General features: G+C 44.2%; 1 protein-coding gene across 1 annotated transcript in view; it reads left to right on the top strand.

Moving 5' to 3' along the window:
• The window catches only part of kif6 (kinesin family member 6), a 406,644-nt gene that overhangs the window by 310,090 nt on the left and 82,421 nt on the right, over positions 1-14,133 (top strand). The window contains exon 15 of the mRNA XM_078213528.1: positions 4,934-4,989. Within this exon, the coding sequence (XP_078069654.1) occupies positions 4,934-4,989 (56 nt within the window). The remainder of the gene's footprint in view (positions 1-4,933; positions 4,990-14,133) is intronic.

The following is a 14,133-nucleotide window of genomic DNA, read 5'->3' as shown; positions in this document are numbered from 1 at the left end:
CTCCACATGATAAATAAATGTCACTTTTAGGGAACCAGGGAACCTAAACTGGACCGAGGAGGATAATTCAGCATATGGTATTCGCTGCTCATGATGTGGCATCCTCCACACTGGCAAGACCAAATGCATACTGGGTGACCACTTTGCAGAACACCTCTGTTCAGTTCAGAAATGTGGCCCCAAGCTTCCAGTCATCTGTCATTTTAATTTTACGTCTTGCTCCTACTCTGATTTTCCTGTCCTAATGATGTGGAGATGCCGGTGTTGGACTGGGGTAAGCACAGTAAGAAGTCTCACAACACCAGGTTAAAGTCCAACAGGTTTGTGACTTTAACCTGGTGTTGTGAGACTTCTTACTCGTTCTGTCCTAGGCCAGCCACATTGTTTAGGTGAAGCTCAAAGAAGAACACCATGGCCGGAATATTGTGGCCATTCATGCCAGTGGGATTTGGCTGGACACCAAATTCTCCGACCGCGCTGCAGCGGGAGTGTGGTGTGAACGGCCGGTAAAATTGCGCCCCTTATCTTTCGATAGGGCACAGTACAGCCTTCTGGACTCAATGCTGAATTCAACAATTATAAATCAATACCTCTGTTCCCACTTTGTTTTCTGTTTCTTTGCTGGTTTGCTCTCATTTCTTTCATATTTCCTTTGCTTTGGATTTGGATAGCAACTGTACAGGATTGTGCCATTCACACCCCTTCTACACACATGTTTTGTTTCTTTACCTATCCCATAGCACACTCTTTCCACCATAATACCCTGTTATTTAATCTCTTCTGCTCTCTACCCTATCACAGAACTTCCCTTTTGTTCTTCTTCCACTTCTACCCTGCAACTTGCTCAAAACTGTTTCTGCTTGGGCTGGATTTTTAATTAGGGATAGAGAATCAAATGTAGCTGCTAGTTTGGGTCCTGTCCCCACACAGTATGATTTAGGTTTGCCCACCAGAATTTTCAAATCATCATCTAATTAAAGGCGAGGGAGCAGCTTTGCTGTCCGATCAGGATCAGTGGGTGAGCTCTCAACATTGGTGATCCAATGAGAGGCTTTCCAGCATTCGAACATACAAATTAGGAGCTGGAGTAGGCCATTTGGTTCCTTAGAGATTTACAGCATGGAAACATGCCCTCTGTCCCAATTCGTTCCACGACGCCCTGTTTTTATCACTAAGCTAGTCCCAATTGCCCACATTTGGTCCATAGCCCTCTATACCCATCTTACTCATGTAACTGTCTAAATGCTTTTTAAAAGACAAAATTGTACCCCCCTCTACTACTACATCTGGCAACTCGTTCCAGACATTCATCACCCTCTCTGTGAAAGAATTGCCCCTCTGAACCCTTTTGTATCTCTCCCCTCTCACCTTAAACCTATGCCCTCCAGTTTTAGACTCCTCTACCTTTGGATCATTTTCAGAATGGCAGGCAGTGACTAGTGGGGTACCACAGGGTTCAGTGCTGGGACTCCAGTTATTCACAATATACATTAATGATTTGGACGAAGGAATTGAATGCAATATCTCCAAATTTTCAGATGACACTAAGCTGGGTGGCAGTGTGTGCTGTGAGGAAGAGCCTGCTCTGCCATTCAATAAGATTGTGGTTAATCCGATAGCTGCTTCAACTCCACATTCTACCTACCCCTGATAGCCTTTGACTCCCTTGTTAGTCAAGAATCTATTTACCTCTGCCTTAAAAATTTTAATTGACTCTGTCTCCACTGCTCTTTGCAGAAGAAAATTCCAATGGTTCACAATCCTCGGAGAAAAAAAAATTCTACTGATCTCCGTCTCAAATGGAAGACCCCTTATTTTTAAACTGTGTCCCCTATTTCCTGTCTCTCCCATGTGGGGAAACATCCTTTCAGTATCCATCCTGCCAACTCTGATCAGGATCCTATACATTTCAATCAGCACTCAGTGGTTGGCAATCCCACTAACTGGGGTGAGATCTGTCACTGTAACCATGGCGACAATGAGGGATAAATGGAGATAGGTTTATTTTTATAAAGTCACAGCTGCCTGATCATTATCCTGGAGGGACGCCCCCTCCAGGAAATGGCCTGCTGATGTCGCTTTGGCCCAGTGGACGTTCTGGATCTGGCAGGGGGTCTCCCTAAAGCGATTCCTTAGGGCCCCCACATACCCGACTGCACTCTGAGACCACATGGTTTAGGCCAACGGGCTGTCTGGAAGATTAACTGGAAATTCCAGTCAGTGCGCAGGCAGGGCATTAATAGGCCCTGTAATTAGCAATAATTCTCCCCAATTACTTGCCTGGCCCATGATCTCCAGTCCAATTCACCCTCATTCAAATAGGTTTAAGGATCATGATTGTGGCAGTGAATAGGCACAGAGTTCAGCAGTGCCAAATTGCATGTCGACATCTCAGTCCTGGCCCTGACCCTTTTAAAAATCTAACCCATTAACTCTGTCTGTCTCCAGGTACTGAGAGACCTGCTGTATGTTACCAGCATTCTCTATCTTTTGCCTTTGACTGAGGAAGATATAGGCAGGGTAGGCTAGAAACCTGGACTGTGCTGAAGGACGGAGGGCAAGAGGTTTCCAGTTGGCCAACCATTAGAACAGGCTGTATATGCACCCAAAGTTGCACTTGCTGTTACTTTGCCCCATACTGATCAGGTGCTCTCCCAGTGACCCCACAAACTCTGGCAAGGCCAACACTTGTGGATGAGTCCCTGTGTAAGTGCCCAGATCACGCCTTTGTATTTTCATCCACCACATGGGATGGCAGCCTTTTCTTTCAAACAAACAACCGCTTTTTAATAAGAAAAATCTTTGTGGATTTTCAGAATTGTGATGACTTTGGCCAGGTACTCATTGTTCTGGTTTTGGTTACTTTTCCAGATGGCTTTGGGGATTAAAAGGTCGGGTTTCCTTTTATATCCAAGCTCTCCTATTGTTCTATGTGGAAAGAAAATCTTAAATCTCTCTTATTGAAAAAAATCCTATTTTAACAGCTTCTCCACAGAGCCCTGTTAGAGTTCTATTGACTGCGGAAAGCACTGAAATTAATTCATGTTGGAAACGTCAGCCAAGAGTTGAGCATTTGTGAAGTGTATCTGGTTCCTACCACATGACAGCTCATCAGAAGTTGAGGTCGACCAGAGGAAGCTTGTGATTTGTCTTGATAACAGTTCAAATACATTCATTTTTGTAGCACCTTTAACATAATAAAATGTCCCAAGGCACTTCACAGGACCGTTATCTACAAGAATTGCCACCGAGAAACATGATATATTGGGACAAATGAACATAAGTTTGGTTTAAAGAGCGTGTTGAAGGAGGAGAGAGCGATGCAGAAGTTTTACTGAGGAATTTCCAGAGCTTTGGGGATAGCCAGCTGAAAACGTGGCTGCTAATGGTTAAAATCAGAGTCGTGCAAGGGCTCAGAACCAGAGGAGTGCGGAGATCTCGGGGTTGTAAGGCTGCAGAAGATTAAACGAATATGGAAGGGCATGGCCATTGGAAGAACCCGATGATGATCAGGTGTGCAAAGTTCCCAAACCAACTGTGATAATTTATCTGATCTTGGGCCAACGGTTTAAGCACTTCTGAGCTTAGGAAGGGAAAAAGAAAAATCATGCATTTTACTCCCGATTGCGATCTTTTGACTCTTTGTTGGTCATTGCGAGTAGAAAAACGTTTGTCTATTATACGCTCATCTGCTCTCCTTGTTAAGATTCACATGAAGAATGGCCAATTTTAGTGAGTAGGGGAGCATTTAGGGAAAACATTATGGAGCCAAATCTTCCGGCAGTCCTTGCTTAGGCAGGGGTGGACACAGTGCACTCAAAGCGTGCCTCAATATAATGACAGATCTTAACCATCAGTATTGTTTAGAAACATAGAAACCCTACAGTGGAGAAGGAGGCCTTTTGGCCCATCGAGTCTGCACCGACAACAATCCCACCCAAGCCCTATGCCCGCTTAGTTAACCTGCTAACCCCTCTAACCTATCACATCCTGGGACACTAAAGGTTAATTTAGCATGTCCAATCAACCTATCCGCACATCTTTGGACTGTGGGAGGAATCCGAAGCAACCGGAGGAAACCCACACAGACACAGGGAGAATGTGCAAACTGCACAGTGACCCAAGTCAGGAATCAAACCCGGGTCCCGAGGGCTGTGAGGCAGCAGTGCTAATCACTGTGCCACCGTGCCATTTGTAGCCTCATGTTCTACAGTGATAGGCCCTTACCCACCAGTACCCACTGTGTTATACACTGACTGACCTGTACTCACTAGCACTGCACCCCAAATGTTAAGCAGCGGCAGGCCTGTATTTGTAAGCCCAAATTTGGGTCTGGTCATAGCCCTGATGACGGCATTCCTTTTGGCAAAGTTTTGTGCTGATAGCGGGTCACAAAAAGACAGTAATCCACAGGGCCACTAGTATGGAGGGCCAGGGAGAACTAGCATGAGGTTAATGCAAACTGGGTGAAGACTCGGGATGGAATTTTCCCATCCTGCCCGCCACAGGAATCGTAGCGAGTAGGACAGGACCATGCAGAGGTCCGTTGACCTCGGATGGGATTTTCCGAACTTGGGGCGAGTGCGGCCAGAGAATCCCACCCCAGGTGTCACTGGCGTCCAACCCGGTTTTCTGCTACTTATACCCGGGACTAATTAAGTATTCTCTTGCTGCTTTTTTGCAGAAAGGTTGGCTTCCGTGTTTAACTTAGAATGACTGTAGTCCAGGGAAGTCTGGACCTCCTATTGTTGACTGGAGAAACTGAAAATATAAAAAGTGAGAATTATCAGTTAAAGCATTGAGATGAGAAAATAATCAAAAATAATATGGTCCATGTTTGCAAGTGAAGACCTACTAATCATTGACCTTTCCTCAGAGGGAACTTTGGCCCTTTCCTATTTTCACTTTGTCCGCTTTATTTTGTTTTCACCAGGTTCACTGAAGCAAAATCACTTGGAGAAAAAGTGAATCAGTCCAGGAATAAGATCAGTGAGTACCCATGTCATGTTCAAATGGTATAACATTACAAAAATACCTCACCGTGTATATAATCATGAAAAGCAAAGGAAGGAATTCTTTTTTTGCAAAAATATACTTTATTCATATATGATCTGAAAGACACATGAGAAGACGTTTCAAATTGTTATAACAGTAAAGTGTAATGATATTCACAATTTCTTGAGAGATCAAGATGCACGCTGAAATGCTTCAGTTCAGTAATGAGAACATTGCATATATTTCAATATTTTCATTACAGGGTGTACAATTCTGCTCAAACTATATACTTCGGTCAGGTTGCGCTCTGAAGTGCTTCAGTCCATTTGCACAGAGTTAGGATTAAGCACACATTCCAAGGGGTTTTACCCCATTACTAGCCCCTTGGTGTACATTGGCTGAAAGGCCTTACACGGTAAACCTTTCACCATTGGGCCTTGGCAGCATCTGCCCACACGTGCATGCGTTCCTCAGCATTTAGTCCTGGACCTTGGACTGTGCCAGTCTGCAACACTCGGTCGAGGACAATTCTTTGCAATGGATGATCAACTAGTTTTGGACAGAGCAAAGACAGTCTTTCATCGAGTTGATGATCCTCCAGCAGCAGTTCATGTTTGAGTGAAGGGAGGAAAATTGGTTAAACCCTGAAAATGAGGGTGCGTGTTGAGGTACATAACTAATCCATGCCCATCCATGTTAAATTTGTGCTGCCTGCTGTTTTAAATAATTACTACATTCTGTTCGTAGGCTGCATGCATTAGCATGGGGACCAAAAACATAAACTATTTACACTAGTTAAATGAAACTCTTAAAACGAAGGTGCATTGTGGTTCCAAGAAATGTTGGCTGGTCAGTTGAAAACTGAATGCATTCTGATGCTTTAAACAATGGACGGGGTTCTCCATCTCCCAGCACAATCTTTCCTGGCATGCTGAGACGGTGGAATTCCCTGGTCCCGCTGCTGTCAATGGGATTTCCCATTGAAGTCACCGTATGCCGCCATGAAACCCGCAGGCTGGGGTGTGCTCCCAGTAGGACCAGAAAATCTCGCTGGCGTGAACGGCTGGAGAATCCCACCCAATGGCTAAACATGGGACGGCACGGTAGCACAGTGGTTAGCACTGCTGCTTCACAGTTCCAGGGACCTGGGTTCGATTCCCGGCTTGGGTCACTGTCTGTGTGGAGTTTGCACATTCTCCTCGTGTCTGCGTGGGTTTCCTCCGGGTGCTCCGGTTTCCTCCCACAGTCCAAAGATGTGCGGGTTAGATTGATTGTCCAGGTTAAAAATTGCCCCTTAGAGTCCTGAGATGCATAGGTTAGAGGGATTCGCGGGTAAATATGTGGGGGTAGGGCCTGGGTGGGATTGTGGTCGATGCAGACTCGATGGGCCGAATGGCCTCCTTCCGCACTGTAGGGTTTCTATGATTTCTATGCAGGAAATTGAACACAAAGGTTTACGTTAAATGCACTGCAGGCTTTGACAGTGGAAAGAAGGGGACATGGTCTATATCTACTGTTACCAACTCAGACAGGCTAAGATAGAGGTGGAGTCTGCATATGATGAGGTACTCGGCACAAGTGCATAGGAACTGGGGCATATAGGAAAGGATTGCTCAGGTGCCAGCTTGTCGGAGAGCAAAGACGAGGGACAGAATTTTCCTTTTTTTATGCGGAGTGTGGCAGTGGCGGGAAAAAGCGGCATTGAAGCCACCGGCCTTAACAATGACTTGCTCCGCTGTATTGTTAGGAGAGATTGAAAACAAAAACCAAGGGACAGGTTCCACATTGTCATACTGGTGGGTCAGCTTCTGAATGAGCCTGCGCCACCAGAAATTTAGGTTTTTAAAGATCAGAGCGCCATTTTTAAAGGCTACCTTGGTACACAAAAGTAAGAATGGAACCACCACTAAGGGATCGACATGCGGAGGGTGTTGTTCTGGCATCAGCCGTGGTGGCACAGAGGTTAGCACTGCTACCTCACAGCGCCAGGGATCCAGGTTCGATTCTCGGCTTGGGTCACTGTCTGTGCGCAGTCTGCATGTTCTCCCCGTGTCTGCGTGGGATTCCTCTGGGTGCTCCGGTTTCCTCCCACAGTCCGAAAGACTTGCTGGTTAGGTGCATTGGCCATGCTAAATTCTCCCTCAGTGTACCCGAACAAGTGCTGGAGTGTGGCGACTGGGGGATTTTCACAGTAACTTCATTGCAGTGTTAATGTAAGCCTACTTGTGACACTAATAAATAAACTTAAACTTAAACATCTCCAAGGCACTGCTGAGTGCAAGAGCCGGCGGCCTATGATTGGCCAGTCGTTCTTGGCGAGTGGGCAGTTGTCTTCTGATTGGAGGAAGATCCGCTGCTGTCCAGTTTACTGCCTGATGGGAAGAAGATACAATGGGCCTTCCTCCTAAGAATTGGCACTTGGCAATTGGCACAGTAATTGGTGCATTGCCACTTCGCAGGCAGCGAGCAAGGCACCCTACTGAGACCAGAGGTTTCCGCCCATATTTTGTGGTCAGATTTGTACTCTGTTTAACTTCTGTGAAGAGTAACCTCAAAAAAAAAATTTCAGTGTTTATCCAAGACTTCATTTTTAAATGGAGCATGAACTAGAAACATAGCATGTAAATGATGAAGTGTCTTCATGGCGTCTGCTTTTCAAGTCTGCTAAATCACAGCGGCTGAAGGAGGCACTTTAAAATCTTAAATAAAATTAGCCAGCGCGCCTTTAAAAAAAATAGATTTTCCATTGTTTAGGCCATTGGCAGTATTATATATGGGAATCTATTGCCTGGGTTTTGTCTGTGCCTGTATCTTAATGTAATCACATAGAATTCTTTTAGAGAGCTAGAGACTCCTATTTGTGTGGCCCTATAGGTTGTAGATAGAAGTTGCTGAGAAATTAAATTAACTCTCATTAAACAGCCACGGCAATGAGTACTCATAGAATCCCCATGTGACACAAGTGTTGACAGATAATAGTGAGTTTGGAAGTGATTCAGAAAGCAGTCCAAATCTGATGAGAGTGGACCACACGCTAATATTGCTGCAAATGGAAAAATCTTTCTTTGAGTAAATAAGTCAGGCTATTCTGTAAACATTTAAGATGTTGAAGTATTAAGGTGTCATTTTCATGGTCATTGATGGACAGATGAATAAAATGTCAGTTCCCAGACTGACTGTTTGTGTAAAGAGTTATGTCTGGGGATTGAGGCGGGGAAGGGAACGTCGGTGCATGCAGAAGGATGAAATCCGTACCTGCATTCATCTGAGACAAAATAGGCCGGGATTTTCCAGCCGTTCACACCCCGCCACTGCTGCAAGCAAGGACTGCGCTCAGTCAAATCTCTGTTCACCGCAACGGGACCGGAAAATCCCACCGGCATGAACAGTCGGAAAATTCCTGTTTTTTTTCTTATTCAACATTTTAATTTAATAAAAGATAAGAAATATTTAATTTTGCACTAAAGTGTTAATTTTTATCAAATGAGAAACCTGAGTAAAGGACTACTTTCCATGGTACAGGACACCACTAAGTTTGGAAAGAAAAAATGGTTAGCAGATCTTTTCAATGCGCAAGGTTATTGTGATTGGGAATGTGCTGATTTTTTTAAAGAGACAAACCCTGAGAAGTTCAACCACCTAAAAGCGCGTTATTCATATCACACCTTTAACACCACAAATGGAATAAAACAGGAACTATTTCTAACGAAATATGATACTCGGCCAGATAAGGAGATTTTAAGTCAGATGGCCAAAAGCTTGGTCCAAGAGGTAAGGTTTTAAGGAGTGAACCCTTATTGAGCAGTCCATTGAATCACTGGAGATGTGTTTTGTTCCCTAGGCCTTACAATATTCACCTGCACTGTTCCTCACATGATTGTGGTCCGCTGTATGCATAACCTAGCAAAGGGGAGTGACCCTTGAAGAGGTGGAGAGAGTGTGGAGGTTGTGATGTCTTTCAGAGGAAGTGGATAAGCAGGATGTGACAGAAGGTGGGGGACAGGGGACATGGAGAGCCTTCTACTGCACAAAAGTAGAGAGGTGGCCAGGCCCAGAAGTCTGTTGAGGAAGCCATTATTGCGAGAGACGGTCTGAGTCAGCAAAGATTAAACAGGTGAACCTTGAGGCACTAACCACAGGCCTCTCACAGGAGAAACCAACCATGTATCCGGTCTAAGCAATCTCTCAGGGAGAGGGACTGCTACCTTCAGTCTCCAATGTCACCAGTGAGAAGATTTTTTCTTTACACATTGTTACTACTTTTAAGTTTTTTTGGTGGCCTGATGCCATTGACAGGTTTGGAAGTCATCAATTTGGGACAGATCCGGTAGATCCTGGGAGGGCAGCGAAAGTGACTGGGGAGGAGAGAGGGAAGGGGCAAAGGTGTGGTCACAGTCGGAAACATAGCAGCCAATTTTCACATATCAAGTTTCCGCAAACAAGAATAAAATAATAGTAGAATCATAGGATGGTTACAGTACAGAAGGAGGCCATTCAGCCTCTAATGTCTGTGCTGACCCTGTGAAGGATTCACCTAGTACCAGTCCCCTACCTTTTCTCCTTGACCCTGCAAACCCTTCCCCTTTAGAATGGCCCAATTGACCCTGCCTCCAATACACTCCTCAGCAGTGCATTCCACATCCTAACCGCTTGCTGCATGAAAAACTTTTTCCCCATGCTGCCATTGTTTTTTTCACTATTATCTTCAATCTGTGCGCTATGGTTCTCGATCCTTTTACCAATGGGAACAGTTTCTCCCTGTCCAGATTGCGCATGATTTTCAATATCACTATCCAGCTTAATTCTCCAAAGAGAATAGTCCCAAATTCTCTCATCTGTCCATGTAACTGAAATTCCTCATCCTCTGAATTATTCTTGTGAATCTTTTCTACACCCTCTCTCCTGAAGTGACCAATCTCTTTTTTTCAGTGATGTTCTTTGAGGGATTTGAATTTGGTGATCAGCCATGATCAAAATGAATGGCGGAGCAAGCTTGAAAGGCCGAATGGCCTACTCCTGTTTTTAGTTTCTATATTTCTATGAGGGATGAATATTAGTCAGGAAAGCTGATCTGCCCTTCTTCAAAATGGTGTCCATCTGAAAAGGCAGATGGGGCCTCAGTCTTATTTAAAAGATGGCTTGTTGGACAGTGTGGCACTCCCTCAATACTGCACTGGAACATCAGCCAAGATAATAGACCCTGTTCTCCCGTTTTCATTCTAAGTGTTCCCACTGGCGTCAAAACGGGAGTACTACACTTTAGCGGTTTTGCATAATTTTCAGGGATACAATTCGGGACCGGTGGGGTAGGTCGGGTGAATCCCAATTGTCTTCACACCCAGGGGGAAACCAGATATTTTCCTCTACTTTCTCAGAAGACTAAGGAAATTTGGCATGTCAGCTACGGCTCTCACCAACTTTTACTGATGCACCATAGAAAGCATTCTTTCTGGTTGTATCACAGCTTGGTATGGCTTCTGTTCTGCCCAAGACCGCAAGGAACTACAAAAAGTCGTGAATGTAGCCCAATCCATCACGCAAACCAGCCTCCCATCCATTGACTCTGTCTACACTTCCTGCTGCCTCAGAAAAGCAGCCAGCATAATTAAGGACCCCACACACCCCGGACATTCTCTCTTCCACCTTCTTCCGTCAGGGAAAAAGAAACAAAAGTCTGAGGTCACGTACCAACCGACTCAAGAACAGCTTCTTCCCTGCTGCTGTCAGACTTTTGAATGGACCTACCTTGCGTTAAGTTGATCTTTCTCTACACCCTAGCTCTGACTGTAACACTACATCCTGCACTCTCTCCTTTCCTTCTCTATGAACGGTATGTATTGTCTGTATAGCGGGCAAGAAACAATACTTTTCACAGAATGCTAATACATGTGACAATAATAAATCAAATCAAAATATTTGGCTGCACCCATTCAATGGGGCATCGGGCTTCCTGCTGGCTGTCCAACGGGGCTGGAGAATTCCCCCCCCTTTGTGATTAAGTCTCCAGAGCGCAACTTAATTGCTCAGTCTTCTGACTCAGGATTGAAGAGTTTACCACTGATCTATCTCCCCAGGGAAGCGGGGGGCCTGATGAAATCAGACATTCAAACCCAATGAACCAAGAAGCAAAACCGCTTTTCTCGATCATTTCCTTGAGCGAGCAACACTAATCAATTCCAGCAGAAGCAACGACTAGTTTTTGGGAGACTCGCTTTGAAGAGCAACTGGAAAATGTTGCAATTGTGAAGTGAATTTCCAACAATGACAATGTGGGCAGGCAGTCAATGGCAATTTTTCAAGGTTAGAAAACATTTTTAGCAGCAGTTACTGTCTTTGACTGAACTTTTCTGGTAAACAGCTGCCCTGAGTAGTTGCCACATCTCAGAGCTGGCAAGTTGTAGGTGAAGCTAAATAGGGTCCGACCAGGCCAATCGGCCAGCGGGACGAGCCAGTAAAATCACCCGCCCCCCCTTAGTAATGTTTTGGGAGAATTCCACCTCATATTTCTGAGAATTCCACCCCATATCATACTGCTGCCACTTTCATTATCAGTCCCAATGGTTTTGCTTAGAAATTCAGCTGAAGGTAGGAAAGCGAAATGTCTCCAATTGGCGGCACTCCAGAAATATAAACATGTTTTAAGCAACGCTGTCAGTACAGACATGCTGGACAGCTTCAACCACTGCACTGTACATGCTGATCTTTTTATGCACAGGCATTTAAAGCAACCTGAGGTTTGTGTTTGATTATGTTTTAATGTTGGATTGCAGCGATTCAAGAAAGCAGCTCACCACCATCTTCTCAAGGGCAACTAGGGATGGGCAATAAATGCTGGCCAGCCAGCGACGCCCGTGTCCCACAAATGACTAAAAAAAGAATGCAAATTTCTTACTGAACTGTCTTATAGAAAGCTCACGGCATTACCACTTATTTGGGCTCACAGTGACTCTATAATATTTACATTACCAATTAAGCGAAAGACTCCAATTTTGTCCATTCCTGATCACCTTGAGAAACTTTTGTTCCGTCTTGAATTGTGACAGAATGAAAAAGTAAACCCAGCAGTATTTTGTATCCAAACAATTAGTAAATGTTCGCCTGAGTTTGGTTCAGATGTTGCGAAGTGAACCGGCTAGAGAAATAGGATGGTGTAGCAGCTCGTCTTGTAATATTTCTTGTGATCACTAACAGCTTCATAACATCCAAGTCTCCTTTGAGCTCTGCTGTCAGTATTACATAGGGTCTGGGTGGGATTGTTGTCAGTGCAGGCTCAATGGGCTGAATGGCCTCTTTCTGCACTGTAGGGATTCTATGACTCTTCTATGACTCTTCTGTTACATGCCGTCCATCTTATGCCACCATGCACAGCCTTCACCTATTTCTTCTGCAGTATGGGTTGAACTTATTCCATAGCTGTATTGTTTCTTATTTCAATATCATTTCTTATCTACTCTTTTAGAAACATAGAAGATAGGAACAGGAGGAGGCCATTTGGCCCTTCGAGCCTGCTCCTCTATTCATCACGATCATGGCTGATCGTCCAACTCAATAGCCTAATCTTCCCATAACTTTTGATCCCATTTGCCCCAAGTGCTATATCTATATAAGCGTAAAAATATCTTTAGAAACATACTTTACCGTATGCTTTCCTGAAAAGAAACTTCTTCCTTCCAGGTTACACATTTTGAAAGCTCCAGCAACACTTGGATGCCAGCCAATTCCTATCTGAACTCACCTACTCTACAGACATAGAGTTCTGCCCAAATACCCTCTTGCTAGGCTTGCACCATCCTTTACAACTTTCTAGTTTCTGACTTTAAAATGATCTGTCCCCTGTGAGGGCCTTACCTACATAACACACCTCAACAAATTCCAAGGTAGATATAGGGCGGACTTTTCCTGTCCCGCCCGCAGCGTAAATCGTAGAGGGCAGGACAGAAAAGTTGGCAGACCACTGAAAGGTCCATGGCGGGAATTTCCGGTCTTGGGGCGTGCACGGCTGGAAAAATCCCACCTGTAAAGTCACGTTTATCTACTATTGTCATCTTTAAACTTTTCTTTGCCAAGAAATCCTCCCTTATGACTCTAAACCCTTCTCCAGTCTCCTTGATGCCTTTCCCTATTTCTTGCCATTTCTCCAAGATCCTAACTGATTCCAATCTAGCGGGTCCATTTAAGTGCATCGTAGCATGGTGATTATATCCCTGGACTATGCCCACTCGATTAACCAAACTATATCCCATTGTAGCCTCCTTATGGCCTCTTCACAACATTTTTTTCTACCTATCTTTGTGTTATCAACAATTTTAGCAAGCGTACCTTTGGTCCCTTCATCCAAATCATTTATATAAACAGTTGAGGTCTGTTATACATCTTTAATTTAAACACTTCCCAAACATTCCAGTTTAAAGAGACAAACAAGGACAGTAAATCAATTATTTCTTTATTTCACACTTCAAGTACCAACTCGAACATAAACAATTGCAACTCATTAACTTTTTACTGAACTTTGACTCTAACTGAACATCAATTTTCAACTGAACTTTAACTCTTAAACTGCACTTTAACTCTAACTGAACATCAATTTTAACGACTTAACCGAAAATAGATACTACCGAGTTAGGAAAACCTTGGCCAAGAAATATCCTTGATGTAGGATCAATTTTCTTCTCTCTGAAGCATTCTTCAGGGTACAAGCTTTGTTGCGATGGTTGGTATCTTCCGAATTATCGCTGCCAAACAAAGGACTCACATGCCTTTTATCCACAATTCTCCACTTGCTTCCAGAAGATTCTCTGCTACCCAGCCAATTGTGTAACCAGAAATCGATCACACGGCTTGAACATCCAGTGAAATTAATTTTCAACGAAGCCATGACGTTGAGCGTCTTCAAGACAGAAATTGATAAATTCTTGATTTCTCGAGGAATTAAGGGCTATGGGGAGAGAGCGGGTAAATGGAGTTGAAATCAACCATGATTGAATGGTGGAGTGGACTTGATGGGCCGAATGGCCTTACTTCCGCTCCTATGTCTTATGGTCTTATGACGCTTAGCTCATTTTACATGTCCCATGCATAGCAGCCATAAAAATTGGAGCCACACTGTCTCAGTTAATGTAAAGAACTTCCCTGATCTGA

This window comes from Mustelus asterias, chromosome 5 (assembly GCF_964213995.1).
Source record: "Mustelus asterias chromosome 5, sMusAst1.hap1.1, whole genome shotgun sequence".
NCBI classification, from domain to species: Eukaryota; Metazoa; Chordata; class Chondrichthyes; order Carcharhiniformes; family Triakidae; genus Mustelus; species Mustelus asterias.
Note: the sequence above shows the minus strand (reverse complement) of the source record. Positions and strands in the feature narration are given on the sequence as shown.